General features: G+C 34.4%; 1 protein-coding gene across 1 annotated transcript in view; it reads left to right on the top strand.

The window, feature by feature from the left end:
• Positions 1-21,546, top strand: part of Orc3 (origin recognition complex subunit 3) — a 381,867-nt gene extending 360,321 nt beyond the window's left edge. Inside the window, exons 18-20 of the mRNA XM_090390090.1 lie at positions 1,395-1,514; positions 16,465-16,559; positions 21,441-21,546. Of these exons, the coding sequence (XP_090246216.1) occupies positions 1,395-1,514; positions 16,465-16,559; positions 21,441-21,546 (321 nt within the window). The remainder of the gene's footprint in view (positions 1-1,394; positions 1,515-16,464; positions 16,560-21,440) is intronic.
• Positions 21,547-22,857: the final 1,311 nt, after the last annotated feature.

The following is a 22,857-nucleotide window of genomic DNA, read 5'->3' as shown; positions in this document are numbered from 1 at the left end:
ATACTTTTCCAAATGTAGCAGTTGCATTAAGATTTTTTCTAACTTTACCAGTTTCAGTTTGCCTCAGGTAAACAGTTTTTCAAAATTAAAATTAATCAAAAATCATTTACGATCGACTTGTCTCAACAAGTTTCTAATTTGGCAATAATTTCAATAGAAAATGATCTTTTGGAACAAATAAAAATAAATGAAATAATAAATTTGCACATCTTAAAACTAGGAAACAAATTTGTATAATTTTTTTAACATTATAATTTTCCTTTTATTTTATTATTGTGGGTATGATTACTGTGATTTAGAATTTAAATTTTATTTTTGGAATTTTAGAATGATTTTGTTATTTTTGTTTTGTTATATTATATGTGAGATATGTTGTAATTCTTTTCTTTTTCAATAAATTAATAATTATTTACGCCTGATTTTATTTTTTATTCCAAATATTTTGGGGTGGAAAATTTGATTTTGCTTACTGGTGGCACATAGGGTCACAGTGGCCCTGGAGGGGAGGAATGAACAATTGTGATGTCTTTATTAAAAAGTAACTTGATTACTTTTTAATAAAGTAATTCCACCAAATTCATACCACATAATAATGCATCAGTTAAGTTGTACCTACATATTTAAAGTAATATAACTTTATTTCAACCCCACAAACACAACTACAATTCTCAATATAGAACAAACTGCCCTGTCACTAGTAACAACAGTGATATCCTAAACACCAACTGAGTCATTAATACTACATACAAAAAGAGTGGGAAAAAAAAGATATTAAAAGCTAAATCTTTATTTAAAAAAAAAAAAAAAAAAAAATGTAAACGTACCTGTCATAACTCATGATACAGAAAGTCCAAATATGTTTTTTCACCTAATGTTGTGATGTAGAACACTTTAAAGAAGTAACAGATCCTTTTTTGTCCTCTTCTGGCAATAGCACAAAAAACCTCTTCATAGCAAAAATCCAATTTTCTGCATTTTAAAACTGAAATAGGCTGTAGTTTTATTTGATAATCTGAATTCCATTCCATTCTATTCTCTTTCCTTTTTTTCTTTTTTTTTTTTTTTTTTTTGACAATGCTGAGAATGTGTTTGGATTCTGCATTACTAATCTGTGAACACTTGCTAACTTAGCCCATTTTGTAACAGTATCACCCTCTATTTCAGTAATTAAATGATAAATTTATCTCTGAATATTTGAAAATTGCTTCTGGACTTCATTTAGTAATCATATCTCATTTCATTCCCTAGCAGGAAACTGTCAGGTACTCACTAGAAAGAGTTAAAGATGGTAAGCATACCATCAATAAACTAACAAAAAAAAGTATTAAATAAAATCAGGTTTAAAAAAAAAAAAAAAAAAAAAACTGTTTTCTCAAATTTTACATTTTATCTAGTGTCATTGCTGTGAAATGAAAGAAGAAAGTGATATATTGTGGAATATGCCTGATATTTGCACAGCTTACAAATTGCATCTGGAATGTGGAAAGTTCATTAATCTTTATGACTGGTTGCAGGTAAGATTTTCAGAGTATTAGTAGTTAATATACCATAATTACCAAAATATTCATTTCCCAACTTTTATTATTATTATTAATAATAGTGGCATATGATGCAAGGAAGCAAGCTTATAAAGCATAAAAAAAAATAAAAAAACAAACTACCACATCACTTGTCCACTCCCTCCCGATAATTTGTCAAGTTCTTACTTGAATTTATTCAAACTGCCCACCTCCAAAATACCAACTTGTTCCAACAGTCAACCACCAGCTGGCTGAAGGCAAACCTCCTCACATCTATCCTGCAACCATTCTTCCTCGGTCTGAATTTATGCCCCTCCCATGTGTGTAGTCTCAGCAAGAGGAAAAATGCCATCAGCATTGAGTTTGTTCAATCAATTCAAAGCCTTAAAACCTCAATCAAGTCACCTCACAGGTATCTAGTCTCAAGAAGGTGCAATTTGCAGAAGTGAATGTGTGCCTTGGGAAGACCACCCTTTCATTCCATTCACCAACATCACTGCCCTTCTCTGCACTTGTTCCATCAGATCTACATCCTTTGTAAAGTGAGACCTCCAGGCCTGTATGCAATACTCAATATGCAGGGAAATGGTGATCCCATCGCCTGTACAATGGGATAGTCATTTCCCTGTCCTTGCTAGCAAAGTTCCTGCATACTGTAGACAAAACTTCATTTGTTATCCTGGCAGCCTATATGGATTGCCCATATCTGTACAATTACACCCAAATCTTTTTCATTTTCCCCTGCCCTAAGTGTAATAGCACAGAGTTGGGACATTAATCTGGGATTACTGCTACCCATATGCTGTACCTTGCATTTGGCAATGTTAAACTTCAACTGCCATTTCTCATCCCATTGATCTAATTTGTTTAGATTTTGTTGCAGCAGCTTACCCTGCTGCAACAAGTTAATGATTACTATCATTAACCACCCTGCGAACCATTGTATTATCATCTGCAATCTTAGACACGAAGTCTGACATACCTTCATCAGTATCATTAATAAATATAGAAAACAACAAAGGGCCCAGCACTAAACCCTGAGAGATTCCACTAACAATATTAATCCATGAAGAAGAGTGTCTGTTAATAACCACTCTGTCTTCTCCCACTCAGCCATCTTAGTCTCCTTTGTGCCACAAAAACCGAAATCAAATCAAATCAAACCACTCAACCATCCCTGTATCCAGTGCAGTAACTTGCCCTTAATGCCATACTGCTCCAATTTGTACATCAGTGTTTTATTTGCAACAGTATTGAAAGCTTTCCTGAAATCCAAGTACAAATTTTGTATATGATGTCAAAATTATTCTTTGCATCCAGTTCTTTTGTTGCAGCATTATATCCAATCAGATTGGTCTGACAAGATCTTCTATTAACAAATCTATGCTGTGACTGCAATATAAGTGTGTTCCTGTCTAGATGATCCTGCATTACTTTTTTAACCAGACACTCCATTATTTCCCTGGAACAGAAGTTAAGCTAACAGATTTGTAATTACTCGTGTCACCCTTTGACCCCCTTTGTGAATTTGAAATTCATTTGCACATCTCCAGTCCATAGGGACCTCTCCTGAATCCAAAGATGCTCTCATAGTTATGGTTAATGGTTTGTCCTTTGCTGCCTCCTTTAATATATTCGGAATGGTTCCATCCACCCCAGATGCCTCTTTTTTTTTTTTTTTTTTTGCACTTCAACAGTTCCTCTTCCCTCTCAGTTATCAAAAAATCATTTAGCTCCCTGTTATGAACTTCTGGAAATCAACCCATTCCTTATCTTATCTTCCTTCAGGTGATCCACCTGTTCCGATCTCAAAGAGGTCTGCTCATCTTTTCTTTGGTCTTCCTCTATCTCTTTTCCTTTTGCTCTATATGTGTAAGCTAATTTAGGGAACCTACTATCTTCCATTCTTTCTACATGCTCTTTCCATCTTTGTCTATATTCTATAATTTTTTCATTAATTGAGTAAATCTTTAATTCCTTTCTAATATTTATGTTTGGTATTTTATCTAATTTTGTACATCCTTTAACATATCTTAAAAATTTCATTTCTGCAGCTTGTATTCTATTAATGTCTCTTTGTTTCGGTATCCATGTTTCAGAACCGTAAAGAAGTGTTGGTATTGCCATTACTTTGTAAAATTTCAATTGTGTTTCTTTCCTTGTTTTCTTAGCCAGAGTTCTTTTTATTGTTCCACATATATTTTGAAATTTTGCCAATTTCTGGTTCATATCTTCTTCGACATCATATGTTATATCACATCCTAGATATTTAAAATGTTTTACTTGTTCAAATATTTTATTGTCTATAACTATTTTTGTTCTCACCATATTTTTCCCCTTAAAAGCCATTGTTCTAGTTTTCATCGTTGATATTTAACTTTATATTTTTCTGTTATTTGGTTTAATTTAAATACTGCTCTTTGTAAATTATCTTCACTATCTTGAATAATTACTTGATCATCTGTTCTTTGTATTTAAATATATCCCTGTATATATTCTCTTTCATTTACATATCATATCCTCGATATATATGTTAAACGTTGGTGACAAGCTACATGCCTGTCTAACTCCTTGATTTATTATACTTTCTTCTGTTAATTTATTACCTGTTTTTTCTTCTGTAAATTTATTTACTATTTTTGTTCCTTGATGTAAACTCTGTATTATTTTTGTAAGATGCTTTGGGTATCCTTTATTATTCAATATGTCCCATAGTTTTCGTCTGTTTACTCGATCAAATGCTTTTCATAATCTATAAATGCTAAATGCATTTCTAAATTAAACTCTTTTCGTTTTTCTATTATTTGTTTTAATATAAATATATTATCTATACATGATCTTCCTTTTCTGAATCCTGCCTGTTCTTCTATTAATATTTCATCAGAGATAATTTTAATTCTATTATTTATTATTTTGCTATACATTTTATATACTGTATTTAGTATGCTAATCCCTCTATAATTCTTTGTATCATTTCTATTTCCTTTTTTAAATACTGAAATAATTTTTGCCATCTTCCATGGTATTTTATATTGTTCCCAACATTTATTAAATAAATTTAGTATCCTGTCTTTTAAAAAACTTCCTCCATACTTGATCAGTTCTGCATTTATACCATCCATTCCTACTGCCTTCCTATTTTTTGTAGCTTTCAATGCCTTTTCCAATTCTTCTTTCATTATCGGATCTATGTGACTAACTGGGTCTAACTATAGCTCTTCTATTTGATATGTTATGTCTTTCCACAATTCTTCATGTTTTTTCCATTGTTCTTCCTTTATTATATTTATTCTTGAAGTGTCTTTCTCTGTGCTATTCAAGTGTTTCATCATTTTATATGCCAAATTTTGTTTTCCATGAACATCATGTTCTATTGTGCTTATAAATCTATCCCATGACTCTGCTTTAGCCTTCCTTATTATATCTTTAGTTTTATTGCATTCTTGTTTATATATTTCTTCATTCTCACTTGTCCTGTTTTGTATATATTTAAGATATTTATCTTGTACTGCTTTAGCTATTTCTTCATTCCATATCTTTACCCCACTCTTCTTATAGTTTTTCCTGAATGTCCTAGTGTCTCTTTTTCTATCTTTTGAATTATATTATATATTTCGTATATTATTCCATTCTCTTCTATTTGTTCTCTCTCCGATGTTTTACTTATTTCATCTTTAATCCTTTTTTCATATAAATTTTTTATACTTTCTTCTTGAAGTAGATATACTTTATAATCCAACTCCTCCTTCCCCTGTTTAATAGCTTTTCTCTTCTTCCATTTAGCCCATAACTCTATTTTTGAAGCCACTAAAAAATTATCTGAATTAATATCATATCCTCTAAACACCCTAGTATCTCAACATTTTGCTAATTTTTAATTTACTGTTACATAGTCTATTATTGATTGTGTACCTCTTGCCGACCATGTATATTTATGTATATCATGTTTTCTAAAAAATGTATTTGTTATCTTTAAATTATTAAATGTTGCAAAATCTCTTAATTTATATCCATTTGCATAACATCCCATAATATTTTTTATTGGCTTATTCCCTACCCGAGCATTATAATCATGGTCCTTTTTTACATTCTTATCTAGTTCTTTTTGTAATTCTAAATAAAATTTATCTGTTTCTTCCTCTTTTCCATCTTCTGGAGCATAAATTCCAATTATACATAAATAACCTCTGTCTAATTTAAATCTTACTGTTATTATTCTATTATTTATAAATGTGTAGCTCTGTATTTTGGTTTTCCATTTCTGATCTATTAATATTGCTACCCCTCCACTAGCTCTTTCCTTTTTATAGACTCCACTGTATATCATTGTATAATAATCAATCTTTCATACCTTTTAATTTTTTTTTTTTTGTTTCTGTTATTACTACTATATTTACTTTATTCTGTTTTAAATGTTTAAGTAGTTTGACTTCTTTATATCCTAATCCTCCTCTTATGTTCCATGTTACAATATTTAAAATGTCCGTTATTCCTTTTTGTTTCCTTTTCCCAGTCTGAGTTGCGTCCCTTTGTCCTTCCAGTTTTCCTGTTCCTTCTACTGTTAATATAAGCAAAGCAGTCTTTTCTGCATTTCTTGCCAGAGATTTGCCACAAGTCTCATCAGTTCACCTGACATCCATTTAAGTCTAAGCCTGGAATGGTACTTCTTAGTTGGTATGAAAAGCCTAGTAGCTTCTATGATTACTTCCCTAAATGCTTCCTATTTAGCATTTGCTACTGGCTGCATCATCAGTAAGTCCCACTGTACAGAATTTAAAAACTGTCTGAGATCACTATAGTCACCCTTATGGAAGCAAAATCCCTTCCCTTTACCCTTGGCAGTATTTATGTCTTTAAGTAAGTTACACATCAGTGTATTGTGATCACTGTCACTCAGAAGGTCTTTTACCTGCAGGTTCTTAATGCCTGAAGAGTATTGCTTCCTCTTTTTGCACTGCTGTAGAAGCCTTCCATTAAATCCACAAAAGCCTTGCTAGTGTGTGATTGTTTGAAATATAGAAGTATAAAATAACAACAGAATTATCAGTGTTTATGCAAAGAAGCTGGCAAAATTTTTGCCATTACAAAGGTTTTACCAACTTAAGTACCATATGCACATATGAAACTTATTACTTTCTTCTTAAATAATGGTAAGCTGTAATTTTGCTGTACTAATAGCACTAATATCAAACAAGCAAAGTAACTTCAAAATTACAAGGGGCTACAGTCAAGTGAAAATGTAATTTTTGTTGTCTAAATACAAGTGTATCTAAATACAAGTGTATTGTGTGCTGCCATGAGTATAAATTTAGGTATTTGTATTAATGTGTATACTGAATATAGGGCACATTGGCTATCATAGCGATGAGTGCATCCAGGCTAGTTCAAAGCAGTAAGAATGAAAAATTAGAGAGAACCTTCCCCCCCCCCCTAAGATAAGCTTGTCAGAGATGAAAATGTTGTTTGCTGATTGGTATACTACAGCTGATAATGAAGCCAGCAAGCTGGATATTAGCTTGTTGGCCACATCAAACTGGAAAACTGGATATCAGTCCAGTTTGATTTCATCTCTGAACAGAAATGTTTGGGAATGGTATTGTGACTGTAGTATCTAACAAGATATGAAGAGGAAGAAAATTACTTCTTGGATCACATTGCTACTATGGATGAGACGTGGTTTGTGAGACACTTTGAATATATTTTTGGAAGACAGCAGTGATCTGGCAGGACATTAATTTCCATGCAGATGTTGAAGTGAAAGCCATCAAATGATGTTGCTAATAGCACCCAAGACTTCAATGAGCAGGGTATAAAAAATCTGGTGTGGATGAGCTAAATTCCTTAAACTGTTGTGGAGAAATAGTAACAGTTATTGTTAAAAAAAAATTTTAAATTGTTAAAAATATATATATAATTCTTGTTGCATTTGACTCACCCTCTATAATATAGCTAGTGTTATTTGGCCTTTTCAAAATTTTAGGAAGCATACAAACTTTATCTTCCTCTTACATTTTGTCAAGCCTATGTAGGGACCAGTCTCAAACTCTTTCTTCTAATTTTAACTTATCTTTTATCTTTATTTTAACTATTTTACAGTGTTAACAATTTTACTACTTACTGATAAATATACTAGACATTTTTCATTTATTTTATATTTGAAAAATCCAACTTGCTCATCCTTCCTTAAGTGTTTTTTAGCTAGTAAATTTTAAACTGCCTAAAGTTTAAATTAGGCAGTTTAACTTCGGTAATTTATTTTATTTTATTATTTTTTCATTTATTATTATTTTTATGGTTGGTACAGCAAAAGCTTTGGGCTTCCTTGCACAAAATTGCTAATACTAAATAAAGCAAAGTTCAATAGAACAAACTTTGTGTTTCCCATAAGTTGTCTGGTATTTCATTCCTTTCAAGCAAATTTTATTGCTGAGAGGTTAATCTACCATTTGTGTGACACACAGTATATCATTGGTTCCCAATCTTTTGTCACTCAAGTCACACTTTAAGTTAATAGACAAATATTAACGGCACACAGAAATAGTGATTGCCATTGAACTCAATGGAATTTTTCCTAATCTCGCGGCACACCAGTAGGAACCACTGCAATATATTACTATGACAACCTGTTTCAGGATTTATTGAAACGTTATTAGCATTAGTAGAAGCATATGATGCAAGAAAGAAAGAAATCATCAATATCACTGATGAAATATAGAAGTATAAAATAACAGAATTATCAGTGTTTATGCAAAGAAGCTGGACATTGAGAAATGAAACCTGCATATGGGTAGCAGTAACCCCCAGAGAAATGTACCAACTATGTGGTGTTATACTTAGGGTAATGGAGAATGAAAGATGACCTGGGGGTAATTGTGCAGTCAGATATGAAGTTTTCTGAGCAGTGCAGATGGTCTGCAAGAGTAATGGTGTCTTGTCAATGATATACAGGAATTTTGCAAGCAGGGATAAGGAGGTGATTATCCCCTTGTATAAGGCAATGGTCAGGCCACACCTTGAGTACTGCGTACGTCTGGAAGCCTCATTTTAGGAAGGATGTAGAGTTGCTAGAATGAGTACAGAGAAGGGCAACAAGACTGGTGAATGGAACAAAGGGGTGCTCTTATGAAGAAAGGCTGCAAATTCTGCAAATTGCAGATTCTGGAGACTAGGCATCTGTGAGGTGATCTGATTGAGGTGTATAAGGCTTTGAATGGATTGAGCAGGCTCAATGCTGATGGGACTCTTCCTCTTGCTCAGATTACAAACCTGAGGGGGCATAGATTCAAACCAAGGAAAGACAATTGTAGAATAGATGTGTGAAAGTTTTCCTTTAGTGAGCGGGTATTTGATTGCTGGAACAAACTTCCATCTGTTGTTGTGGAATTTGATAGCTTAAATAAATTCAAGGCAGAACTAGACAAACATTTGGAATGAATGGATCAGTGAAATGGGAATGTTGTTTTTTTTTTTTTTTTTTTTGGCTTATGCTGTATCAGCTTGCTTTCTTGCATCATGTGCCTCTACTAATGCTAATATGGCCCAAATGGCCTTTGTGCCAAAATCCTCAAATACAACAATACAGGTTGCACTTGACATAGTGTCCTAAATGGTGAGTTCCAGATAGGCTGACAAAAAATTAAACTACATTATTTGTTCCTGTACTAACCAATCATAACTCTTGGATACAATATTGCTTTCTTTGTAAACCTGCACATTTTATGTGTAGGGGGACTTTGATTCTTAAAAATAATTTTTTATGCTAAATTTTTCATCAGAACTATTTCATTCAAATGTTTAAGAGTACAGTAACACCCCCGTATCTATGGGGATACGTTCCAAGACCTAATCATGGATGGCTGAAACCGTGGATACAAGCAAACACCTGCTGATCTCATATATAACATGATTTTCTTGTACATACATACGTATAATAAAGTTTAATTGATAAATTAAACACACAGTAAGACATTACCAACATTACGTATGGTAATAATAAAGTACAGCAGACCCTCGATTTACTGGGATTGGATTAACCGGGAAGCAGATTAACAGAGACGCTTCAAATAAAAAAAATCAAAAAAAAAAATCGATCAGAAATCATAAAATTCAAGTAATAACTTGAATAGGTATAAACAGATGATATTTTGCAAGTTGTAAATAAGCGACAAGAACCGACGTTATAAGTCGTCATTGGAAGATTAGCGTACCTATTATCTTGCAACCCCCGCTGTCTTCACACTTACCGCTCAAAACAAAAAGGGGGGGGGGTTGTGAGACCAAATATTTTGTTTCGTTATTTGTCAGGGGTGTTGGAATTTTTTTTTTTTTGTTTAGAAATCACGAAAATGATGGGCAAACGCAAGAGTTGTGCTTTCAAATTAAACAAAAACTTGAAATTATTCAAAAGTTTGAAAACAGTGCATCCGTTAAATCTCTAAAGAACCATTATAAATGTTGGTGACCAAACCATACGCAACACTGTTAAAAATAAAGGGAAGCATCATATTGGGCATGTGAGTTGTACGTGTTAAGTTTTTTTAGTTTTTTTTTTTTTCCGTGGTTAACTGTTGCTAACTGAATCAGCGGATATGGGGGCACAACTGTACTATTAATCCTTTCACAAGTGAGTTTGCGAAATGTAGATTTGTAAAAGATCAGTTTTCTGCTAGAAGCTATGGGGCAAATTTCTTCATGGAAAATTTACAAAATTGAAAACATTATATATAAATGCTTTTAAATATTAATTTGACTGGATTGTCTAGAATAGAGCGAAATTTTCTACTGCCAAAAATCAAATCAGAATTTAAAAAAAAAAAAAAAAAAAAAACCACCTCATTTACTGTTTTTGATGCAATGCAATAATATCATCTACATTTATTTATGTATTGCTTATTGCAATTTTCAAGATGGCATCTTTTATAAACTGTCTACGTGAGACATTTCAACACATTTCATACAAGAAAATTTATAAATAAGAATTTATAAGAAGGTACCTAGTCGCACTACCTTTAGCATACAGAATGGCCTGGACACGTCACAGCATAGACTCCACAAGGTGCTGGAAAGTCTCCAGTATGGTAACCCATGCTGACCACACTGTCCTACATTTGCCAGGTATTTGATGGTACTATATCCAGTCACCAAGATACAGTCTACTTCATGATGTTTAATTGGTTTAATATACAAATATGTCCCTTTCAGTACTGTCTTGCTGAAAGGTGCCTTAGTGGTTTGGGTAGTGTGTATGGGTTCACCATTTCTGCACATGGTCAGAAAAATGATGAACCCATCATCTCCAATGAGGCCTTGATTAATGGGCATCGGGAAAGGGTCTCCCATACAAATACGTCCCAGACCATTATGCTTCCTCCACTGGCCTGTGGCATATGCAACGTGAAGCTAACCCTGATACACAAAGTTTCCTTTTGCCACACCTACCCAGTCTGTTTACATCGTGGTGCAGTTGGAAATGAGATTTTATCAGACAAGACACCTGTTTCCAGTCATCCTATTCAGTGGCTCTGGGACATATGAAATGATCAACAATGCATGGCTGGTGATTCATCTATGGATAGTCCACTCTTGATACACACCAGACACTGCTCTACAGTAACACTGGATGAAGGAAGCCATAACTGAGATAGTGGTTTCAACAATCATCCCCAGTCTTAACTCTGTTAAATCACAGCTCTGGCTCATTCTTTTCACAAAACACCATGGGAAGATGCTTTGTGCAAAGAATGCACTTCCAGCTTACTGAATGCTTCAGTGCCTTCCTTATATAGGGAGAGTGTGCTATATGATGGTAGCAGCAGCTGCATTTCATAAAGTTACAGGTGGACTTTATACAAAGTTCAGCTGTCTATTTCAGTGTATATTGTATGGATTCCAGACCTGACACCATAACAAACAAATAAAAACAAAAAAAAACAAACCCAACGGTTGTATGAGGAGACATGACAACTGCACTTGTAGCCTGCTATTCATTTGTCTTTTCTTCAAATAAAATCAGTTTATGTTTGTTTCATAAGTACAGAGACAATGTCTTTAAACTAAATCAAAGGCAAAGAACAACTTTCTCATTGAGGAAAAAGCAGTTGATTTGGCAAAATTATAATTTAGAACCCATAAAATAGAAACTTTAATCCTCAGTTAATTTTAACATACAGAAAATTCATCCCAAACATGACAGAAAAACTCCAGATGACAAATAGTCTAAACATAAAAATAAGCAAGACAGACCACATTGCATTTTAATTGAAACACTATATAAAATACTGTACATATAAATTATTGACTTCCAAATTTGAATTTTGCTATACAGGGTGTCTCAAAAATATTGATACAAGCGTTTAGGGGAGGTAGGTAACATCTAAAGGAATGTGAATGTGAATCGCATAGGAACCCATAACCGGAAACGTCACCGTAAGTCGGTACACAGCACTGTTCATCAGTTCGTGAGAGGGGAAAATTTCTGGTTTACTCATTCAAGCAGTAGTCGCCGCACGAAGAGCATACATCGATATACGAACTGTGAGCTGTCGCTTTGCAATAAATGTGTGGGCAGGTATGGTCGGTGACTGCTTAGTTGGCCCATACCTGTTACCATCCTGCATGAACTGCGCTAAATATTGGATCTTTCTTGAACAAGTTCTACCAGGGTTACTCGACGATGTTCCAACAAATGTAAGATGCAACATTTGGTTTCAACATGACGGGGTGCCTGCCCATTATGGAAGGTGTGTTCATGACCATTTGAACAGGTGTTTTGGGTGTCAATGGATTGGCCATGGTGGCCCCGTTGTCTGGCCCCCAGGCTCACCTGATTTATCGAGCCTTGATTTCTTTCTGTGGGGGCCCCTCAAATCTATCGTGTATGAATTGCCTGTGGAGACGGAAATGGATCTCGTGGCGAAACTCGTCTGCGCTGCTGGTACCGTCAAAGAAACTCCAGGTGTGTTCGATCATGTTTGCCAATCCATGCTGCATCGGTGTCACACATGCATCGCATCTCATGGTGGAACCTTCGAGCATCTGTTGTAACATGAAATGCATCCATCTCATACTCCATCGTTAATATTATGTCAAATAAATTGTTTGCCGCTAATTACTGTCTTGTGTCTTTTCTGCTTCTTGTGCCTCTGCTACTACTTTCCCGTGACATTTCCGGTTATGGGTTCCTATGCGATTCATGTTCCTTTAGATGTTACCTATCTCCCCTAAACGTTTATACCAATATTTTTGAGACACCCTGTATATGCAAAGTTATTTAGTAGGATAAACTTTTTTAAACTCTGTGTAGAGCCGTCTATTAGATATAACAAATTACTGACGTTAGTGATTGTTTTTTGGAAATGATTAAAGCATATTTCTTCAAATAAAATAATTTCACACAGAAATTTTTGTTGACTGCCTCATCATGCCTTTTTTATTTTTTTGCCGTAACATTGCTGAAAATGATGGAAAATATTTTAAGAAAGACAACCTTCAGTAACATGATTGATACTGGTGAATTATTCTAAATTTCGTTGTTCTCTGACAAACCATTCAGGCTGGAGGACCATTCAAAGAAATATAGATGCCCTTGGCTAATAACGTGATGGTTGCTTCTTATAGTCAGTGGAATAAATATTTTTAATGAGTGCTACTAAATATTTATTATAAAAGTGAATATAAATTTTATCATTCAACAATAAAAACAATAGAAATTCTTATAAAAATGACACAGGAATTCTCTATGTGTGGGGGGGGGGAAGATGTCAGATGTTTATCAATCTCCATCCGGGAGCTAAATGACTGTGATAACTGAAAGGAAAGTGGAAGAGGAATTGTTGAAGCTGAACATAAAAAAGGCACATGGGGTGGATGGGATCTATCCAATCATATTAAGGGAGGCAGCAAAGGAAGTGAGCAAACCTTTAGCCGTGATTATGAGAGCATCCTTGAATTCCGGGGAGGTCCCCATGGACTGGAGATGTGTGAATGTATCCCCAATTCATAAAGGTGTATCAAAAGGTGACATGAGTAATTATAGCATCTCAGCTTAACATCTGTTCCTGGGAAAATAATGTTGTCACTGGTTAAAGGAGTAATGCAGGAGGACCATCTGGACAGAAATTGAATGATACTGCAGTCACAGCATGGATTTGGTAAAGGGTAGTCTTCTCTAACTAATTTGATAGGTTACTATGATGCAGTGACCAAGGAACAGGATGAAAAAAATAATTTTGATATCATATGCTTAGATTTCAGGAAAGCTTTTGAGCTGTTGCACGTAAAAGACTGCTGTATAAACTGGGGCAATGTGGCATTAAGGGCAAGTTACTACTATGGATAAAGGGTTGATTAAGTGGATGAAGACAGAGACCACTCTCTGTCTTCATCCACTCTAATTACTATTAATTAGATTAATATTAATTAAGATATTATACTGATAATATCAGCTGATAATTAACTGATAATATTAGCCTAAGAAGAGCAATTACTATGTAATTGCTCTTCGTAGGCTAATATTATCAGTGGAGTCTCCCAGGGTTCAGTGCTGGCCCATTATCGTTTTCGATATTTATTAATGATATTGATGAAGGTATATCGGACTTAATGTCAAAGTGTATAGATGATACAAATATTAGCAGGGTGGTTAATGAGAGTATGCTACTGCAACAAGATTTAGAAAAATCAGGTCAATGGGCTGAGAAATGGCAGTTGAATTTTAACATTGTCAAATGTGAGGTACTGCATATGGGTAGCAGTTATTTCACAATAACTTATCAACTGTGTGGAATTATACTCAGGGTAGTAGAAAATGAAAAAGAATTGGGGGTAATTGTGCAGTCAGATATGAAATTCTCTGAACAGTGCAGGCATGCTGCCAGGACAGCTCATGGGGTTTTGTCAATGATATACAGAAACTTTGCTTGTAAGGATAAGGAGGTGATTATTCCTTTGTACAAAGCCATGGTTATACAGGTCTGGAGGCCTCACATTAGGAAGGATCTACTGGAACGAGTGCAGAGAAGGGCAACCAGATTGATGAAGGGAACAAAAGGGTGCTCTTACTTAGAAAGGCTTCAGTTCTATAAATTGCAGCATCTGGAGGTTAGGCATCCACAGGGTGATCTGATTGAGGTTTTTAAGGCCTTGAATGTACTGAGTAAACTGAATGTGAATAGCATTCTTCCTCTTGCCAAAACTACACACAAGGGGGCGTAAATTTAAGTTGAGGAAGTTTGCCTTCAGTCAGCAAGTGGTTGATTGTTGGAATAGGCTTCCATCTGATTCAAGGAAGAACATACAAATTCTTGGAAAGTAAAGATGGGTGGAGTTTGTGTGGGTGTTTTTTTCTTTTGGTTGATGCTATATAAGCTTGCTTTCTTGCATCATTTGCTACTCCTACTGCTATCAAAAGCACCTAAATTTACTATCTAAAAATTGAAAGCATTTTGAAGTTAATTACAGATTTAAAAATAAAAAAATAACCATTATCTTTGTGAATAAATGTTTTGGTGTCATAGTGTTAATATAATAATTGACCAAAGGTAAAAAATCAATGCAACACTTTCATGTGCTTATAAGCTTATGAATGCCATTTTTATTTATTTATACTGCATGCAATAGGTATACAGTAAACCCCGCTATTCGCGGTATCTGTATTCGCGGTCGCCGATTTAATATAAAATGAAACCTAAAAAAATGTGAATTTTAAAGCGCCATGAAATTTTTCGCCATAAAAAAACATGGGAGTGGCTAAAATTATCTTTCCCGGTCAAAACAGCACTCAGTGGGTGGGGGGAGAGGGGTGACAAAATCGCGAGCGTGGATGTTTCTCGCTAATCCTTGTTCAGTATGTGTTATGCGCTTTTCATGGAAGGTTTCGTCGTTTGCTTTTTATTTATATGCTTATAAATTGAATAAAAATTTATCAATTTATAAGTTTATATGCTTACAAAAGTACCATTTTGCAGTGTAAAACAGACTTTTTCGAGTGTGTTAACGGAAGAAAGTGACTTTATTGTGGACAAGTTCTTTCTAACCCGTACAAAAATATGGCTAGAATAACAAGGGAAATGTGAAAATATCAAAGAAGGTGATGACATTAGTGAATAAAATTGAGTTATTAGATAAAATTTCTAATGGTGAAAGTGTCTCCTAAGTGGCAAAACATTATAAAATCAATGAGTCAACGGTACGATCAATCAAAAAATCGGAAGAAAAAATCGGCCGTAGTGTCCGTGAAAACGCGATAATTGCTTCAAAAATTTGCTCTGTAACTCGTGATGTTAAATTTTAAAAAAATGGAAAAGGCTTTAAATCTGTGGATAGAAGACCGAACTCAAAATAAAATTCCGTTAAGTTCACTCATCATTCGTGAAAAGGCAAAACTCCTTTATCAACACTTTAGCGAAACTGGTGATAGCACTGGCGGGATAAGTTTTTTAGCTAGCAAAGGCGCTGGTTTGAAAGATTTGTTTGAAATTTCTAATAAATATTACATTTAATATTAAATTGTTTCTTATTTTCATTTGGATGCCATATGCTTGCAATTCACTATGTACTGTCTATGTACATAGTCATATTATGAAGGTACATATAATACATACATAGACAAAATTTTAGACTAGTTTTTCTTATATATTTCATACTTTGGAATGGAACCCCTTTATTACTATGGGAGCAATAACTCAGTATTCGCGTTTTCGGTATTCGCGGCATTTCTCAGGAACGTAACCCCCGCGAATAGCGGGGGTTTACTGTATATATATATATATAGCATGTATATTTACATACAAATAGCTTTGTGCTAACTGGTTCATTGAGTCAAGTGGAAATATAGGCTACTAATCAATAATATTTGATAACTTTAAACAAAATTTTTAGCTGTTTTGTCTGAGGTTTGTAGTTGCTTATTTAATCTTTAATTAGCAGCATTGTTTTCTTATTGCAGGCATTTAAAGCAATTAAAGAAAATAATCAGGTGGGTGAATATAAATCAAAGAGGGCAAAGAAGTCAGAAAATCAAGGAATAGAGTTAGTTCATCAGTATCCTTTTTAAAAGAGATAAAAAAATAATAATAATAAATTTCTTTTCACTGAAATGCAGTGAAAAGAAATTTATCAAGAAAGTATAACCTATTGTTAGTTGCACAGGAGTCACATGATCCCTCCCTTTTATTCTATTTCGACGTTCATTCTGGGGTAACACATGTTACTTTCCAAGATATTTTTTGCCATAGTTTCTTTATTAAAGTTCAGAAGTCTCTCTTTATTGAATGGGGTGAAAATGTGAGCATATCTTTTATATGATTTCATATGACTAGCATTCATTTAAGCCTACACCATTTTGTCTGTTAGCATTCATAAACTAATTTCTTATGTAATAGTAATTAGTTACCATTTATACACACTTGCCATTTGTATATCCCTGAGGTATGTTGTAGACATTATTCCAGTGATGATAGCTTAATGTATAAGAACATTAGGTGCTGGATGACTCACATCATGTGATGAAAAGTGTTTGGAGTCCAAAGCAAGTCCCTAGCATCTTTCATCTCTTCTGGTGTGCAGATATGTATTTTGAAGTTATGATAGGCATCACGAAGATATCTACTATTCCTTACATTTCAAAGTTACAGCTTTAATACTTTTGTTGCTGATGGGTTTGACTTGGGATTGAGTCAATCTGGATTGGAAAGGGCAGAAACATTTTTGGGCTTTCTTCTCACTATGACTGAATTAATCAGCCTCTGGTGAGGGTTGTTTGACAAAAATATCTGGATTTTTTTCTCTCAAGGAAGAAAAATTTCTAAAAGTAGGGTAGTTTTCCCTCCAAGTAGATTAAAATCTGAAGCCACATATTTGTGTTTAGGAAAGCAGTTAAATGTGTTAAAATAGTTTTTGCATGCTGGCCACTTGATACTCAACCAAACTGAACTTACTGGCAATGCTCTCGGAAGAATCCATATTAACTTGTAGCATACTTGCTTCTTCTATACTGCCAACTGTGACTAGGGGGGCTCTGCCAAGGAAACAAAACTTCATCACTTCATACAACAACCCCCCATCCCCCAACGTTTACCAATATCTTCATCAGTGTATTAGTTAAACTAACTGAACAAACTTATATGCAAAAATACTAAACCACCCAAAACTTCCAAATTCATTTGACAAATATATGTGGTATCGGTATTAATCTCAATTATGTCCATTTCCACCATATGCCACATCCACATATTTTCCTGACAGAACCTTAATTATTTGTTCTTTTGAGTCCTTCCACTTTAAAGATGGTCCTTGTGCATACCCGAGTGACCACTTTATTTGGTACACCTACCTAATAGTATGTCCCCTTTAGCCTTCAGAACAGCCCAGTGGTGGTAAGGACTCATTGGTATCCGAGGTGTGCCACAGGGAAGCTGGTTCATGTTAACTGAGTTGCTTCCCACATTTGTTGACAATTGGATAGTTGTGAATCACTACTCCAAAGAGCTCATCCCACGTGTGCTCGGTTGGATTGAGATCTGGTGACGTGATAGGCTGAATTCACTCTCATGTTCCTGGAACCAGTTCTACACAATTCTGGCCATGTGACATGGAACATTATCCTGTTGGAAGTACCTATTGACAGATGGACATACTGCAGCCATGAAGGGATGAGCTTGGTTGGAAACAATTTCCAGATAACCTGTGGCATTCATATGTTGCTTCCCTAGTATCAAGGGAGCCACTGTGCATCAAGAAACATGCTCTACCCCATTATACTGCTGTCGCCAGCCTGCACTGTTGATACCTGGCAAGATGGGTCTGGACTTATGCTGTTTTCACAATATTCTGATTCTACTCCCATTAGCATAAAACAACAAGAACCAGGATTCATCAGACCAGGAAACATTTTTCCAGTCCTTCAGTATTGATGTTCTGAGCCCACTGTAATCTTACCTTGTTTTTTGCTGATAGTAGTGGAACCTGGTTTGGCCATAGGCTGCAATCCTCCATCTGTAACATGGTATGACAAGTTCTGCATTCTGAAATGCCTCTTTGTTTACCACTGTTATATTGGATTGTTATTTCATTGACTGTAGCCTTTCTGTTATCCTGTACAAACCTTGGCAGCCTCCATTGGTCTCTCTCATCAACAAACTGTTTCCAACTACAGGATTATCATTGGCTGTGTTACTTGTTTATTTGACCAATCTCAATACATCTAGGACATACATGTAAAAAACTCAGCAGGGTTGCAGTTTTAGAGATTCTCATACTGGTGCATCTGATATAAACTACCATGTCATGCTCAGTCACTTAAATATTTAGCATTACCCATTCTTGCACTGAATTGCACACACGGTATTCTTACATATCTGCACACTTATTTTATGTTGTGGTGTGAACACATGATGTTGTTACAGAGGAGAATTTCATTTTATATAAAGGGGAAAGAGTAGGTGTACGTAATGGCCATTATTTTATATTGCATGGGTGTGAACACATGATGTTGTTACAGAGGAGAATTTCATTTTATGTAAAGGGGAAAGAGTAGGTGTACGTAATGGTCACTTGGTGCATGTCTCCTCTGATATAACTTGTCAGAGACTTCTTAAGCTGGGGTATCCTCTTTACCCTGTCTCTCAACTCCTATCAGCATATCAGCAAAAACGATAGTGATGACAAATTTGTGGTCACTATCATTTTCCCAACTCCACAATCACTCAGAACCTTTTGACTTTCTTTGAAACTCAGCATTCTCCAATCTAACTTTCCTAACAGTAAAGTAATTCCCTTTGTTGATCTTAATGTTCACTACCTTGGCTGGCTTCACTTCTAGTTGTTTGAGTAGAACTGGCAAAGATATGAGGCTTTTACAACTGCTAATGACCTCACATAACTTCTTCATTTTCCTACTAGTATGCCAGATGTTGCTGACCACACACCTACCATTGCTCTTTCCCTCACCAGCAACCCTTCAGAGTATATAATTTATCTTACTTATGCTCTAGATACCTCACATCACAATTTGGTAATGGCCATTCTCAGCATATATCATTACAAGAGTGTGAAATTGGATGGTCTGTAATTTTTGTTCCTCTTGTTCCTTGGCTGGACTACTATTTTAAATCTTCCATCCATTTAATGGATGCCATGAAAGCAGATCTTTAGTACAGCATGCATGTTTTCTTGCAGAATGAAGCCTGAATCTAGAGATAGCTCCAACTTCTTTAGATCTTTCTTTTCCTGCAGTCACGTTGCAAAAAATGTCTTCCATATACTGGATCTATTATGTGTGTTTAGTCTTTGTGGGTGAAGTTCTCTAACATCTTTTTCTGGAAATTTCTTTTTGCACACTTATATTACCAAAAGTGTTGTTTGGGCTAATTTTCTTATACAGCATTGCTATTTCATATGTTTAAATGCTTATTCTTGAATTAGTCCTTTTTTTTTTTTTTTTTTTTTTAATAGTTGAGGTTTTGATATTGAAATGTCAGGTTTTTTTTTTTTTTTTTTTTTTTAAGGTGTAGGTTAACCTGACCTCTTTGTATCTAAATCTTTTGTTGATTATATTGTAGTTCTGTTTAATATAAAAGTTTATGTTGCTTTTTATTAGCAAAGGAGTGTGAAGTGTAAGCAAAATACAGGGACCAACTGTACCTTGAAATTGTGGCACCTGGCAAGTTTAGACGTGTTTCAACATGTTCAGTGACAGTAATACAAGAATTGCCTCTTTATCTGCAGTCTGAATTAGTACAATATTGAACAGGTGTTTTATTTATTTTGCTGCATTTTAAAATTAGTGATTTTTACCTAGCAGAAAATTTACATCAAATTAAGCAAAAGTGCAACAGAAACCTAGAAAATATTAAACACAGCTTTCAGAGAAGATGCTATATGTTATTAAAGAATATCTCAGTGATTGACAGAGTTTAAATATGGCTGTTTATCTGTCGGAGATTATCCTTGCTTTGGCCACCCTTCAATTTCTAAAACCAATGGTTCAGTTGCTAGTTTCATATGATCTAATGAGGAATGATCAAAGTTTAAATATCTTAAAAGTTACCAGTAAAATTGGCATTTCTTATGAAATATGTCAATCAATTTTAGCAAAACATTTGGGAATGTGAAGCATTTTTGCCTCACAGATGATCAAGTAAGATCTTGATGTGATTTCTCACACCAGGTTCTTTTTTCAATGCTGAACAACACTTCATTTCTTCCATCATTACTTGTGATGAATTGTGAGTACATGGCTATGACCTGGGAAACAGAGGATCACTCCTTTCAATGGAAATCTCTATGTTCTTCAGGGACCCTTGCAAGGTGGTGTCAATTAAGTATGAAGGTCATGCTTTTTATTTTGACTTTCGAGGCTCATTCATTATTAATTTGTCCAGTGTGGTCAAACGATAAATCAGGAATACTACAAAATGGTTCTATGGCAATTGCACAATGCTGTTCAAAGAAATAGGCCAGAAAATTGGGCTTAATGGAATTGGTGTTTTTGCATCATGACAGCACTTTCCATTAAAGAATTTCTCAAGCACTCCATCACTGTTGTCCCCTGTTTGCCATACTCATTGGAATTAGTTTGCAGAAATTTCTTTGCCCCAGCTTAAAAGATTGAAAGATCATACATTTGCAACTGTTGAGGAAATTATTCAGTGTGACACAGGAACTATTAGCAATTTCAAAAGAAATCTATCAAGAATGCTATCAGAAGTTGCAGAAGCATGTAATTCAATATATATAGTGTCAATGAAACTACTTCAAAGAATCTGTCCAAGTAGTCAGTAAGCTTCATTTCCTAAATATTAGTTCAGTCCCTAAAGTTTTTGATCATTTCTCATAACAGTTCTGCAGAAATTTGCAGTATGAGACTTAATTTTTTAAAAATGATTCTTGAACATATATGGTAAACCCTTAATGTCTTCTTAGAGCACAGTTTGTTCAAGCAGTTTCAGAACTACAGTTTTTGGGATTCATCAAACCAACAAGGAGAAAGATTGATCATGTCGCAAAAGTCACATGGGGTGGATATTAAAAGATTATTTGTAAATAAAAAAAAAAATTGGATGTTTTATATAGTGATGAATATTTTTTAAATAAATTTCAATTTTAAAATTTATTGGAAGGTAATTCTTTATTTAGGTGCAAATACATTTATATTTCCTGTTGTCTGCAACAGCTGCAACTAATGATTACTATAGTATATACCAAAATATACAAGGCAGCCAGGCATTTGCTGCCTCAACCAAAAAATCTAGCCTTTGAAATTTATGTGCACTGTTATCATATTCTTTCCATTACACAGACTACTAAGCTCCTAGAAAGGCAGTGTATTCTAATGATTGACAGCACATTGACCATACAGGCTACTTGAATTCCCCCCAATAATTTATATTCATGTCCCCTGATTTTTGTGTCTTATTTCAGTTTGAAAATTCTACTGTTGCTAATTTTTTTGCTTTAAGAGGCCATTTGTTGTGTGTGTGTGTGCTTGTGTGTGTTTTCCCCATTTGGGCTGACTGAAATTTTTAAGTTTATTTTGTATTTCTTTATATTTTACAATTTCTAAATTAAAAAATAAAAATTTTCCCAATTAGTTGTTTTATTTTTTTAATCTCTTAATGGGAATTGTTTGGTGTGAAAACATCATTTATGTACTTCTGAAATGAATCTAAACTGATTTTATTTAAAACAAAAATAAACATAAATATGATGGTTAACTGCACATTTAACCAGCCAGCCCTTCACAGCCAACCACACGCACTGAGGAGCAAACATGCACAGCTGTTTATTTGTTTCTGTCTTCAAATAAAATTGGTTTACTTTCATTTCAGAAGTATAGGATGACATTTTTAGACCAAACTCAACATGGGGAACAACTTTAACAATGAGAAAAAAGCAGTTGATTAGGTAAAATTTAATAGTAAAATCTAAACATTAATACTTAGCCCAGTTTTAATAGCATATTCAAAAATTTCAGCTCAAATATGATAAAAAACCAGGCCAGATGACAAATGGCCCAAACTTAAAAATAAGCAAGATAAATAGGCCCCCCATGCATTTTAATTGAAACATCCTATATATTTTGTCCCAATTGATAGATTCCAAGAAGTTTTCCTTAATCCATAGTAATCTCCTTTATTGGGATTATTATGGACTAAGGATGCAATCTCACTTGTTACTGTCCACTTTTGGATCCTGTGTTCAATCTTTGTAGTTACTATCCCATCACATTTGTAGTATTATCCAGATTGCTGGTGATAATCATATCAAGGTTTTTGCACACAAAAGCCTCAGATAATTTTACATGCTTATAAGTCACAGGTTGCAAAATAATATTAAGCAA

This window comes from Mastigoproctus giganteus, chromosome 1 (genome assembly GCF_048544385.1).
Source record: "Mastigoproctus giganteus isolate SK-2022 chromosome 1, ASM4854438v1, whole genome shotgun sequence".
In the NCBI taxonomy this organism is placed as follows: Eukaryota; Metazoa; Arthropoda; class Arachnida; order Uropygi; family Thelyphonidae; genus Mastigoproctus; species Mastigoproctus giganteus.
The sequence above is the reverse complement of the archived record's forward strand: the minus strand, read 5'-3'. Positions and strand labels throughout refer to the sequence as shown.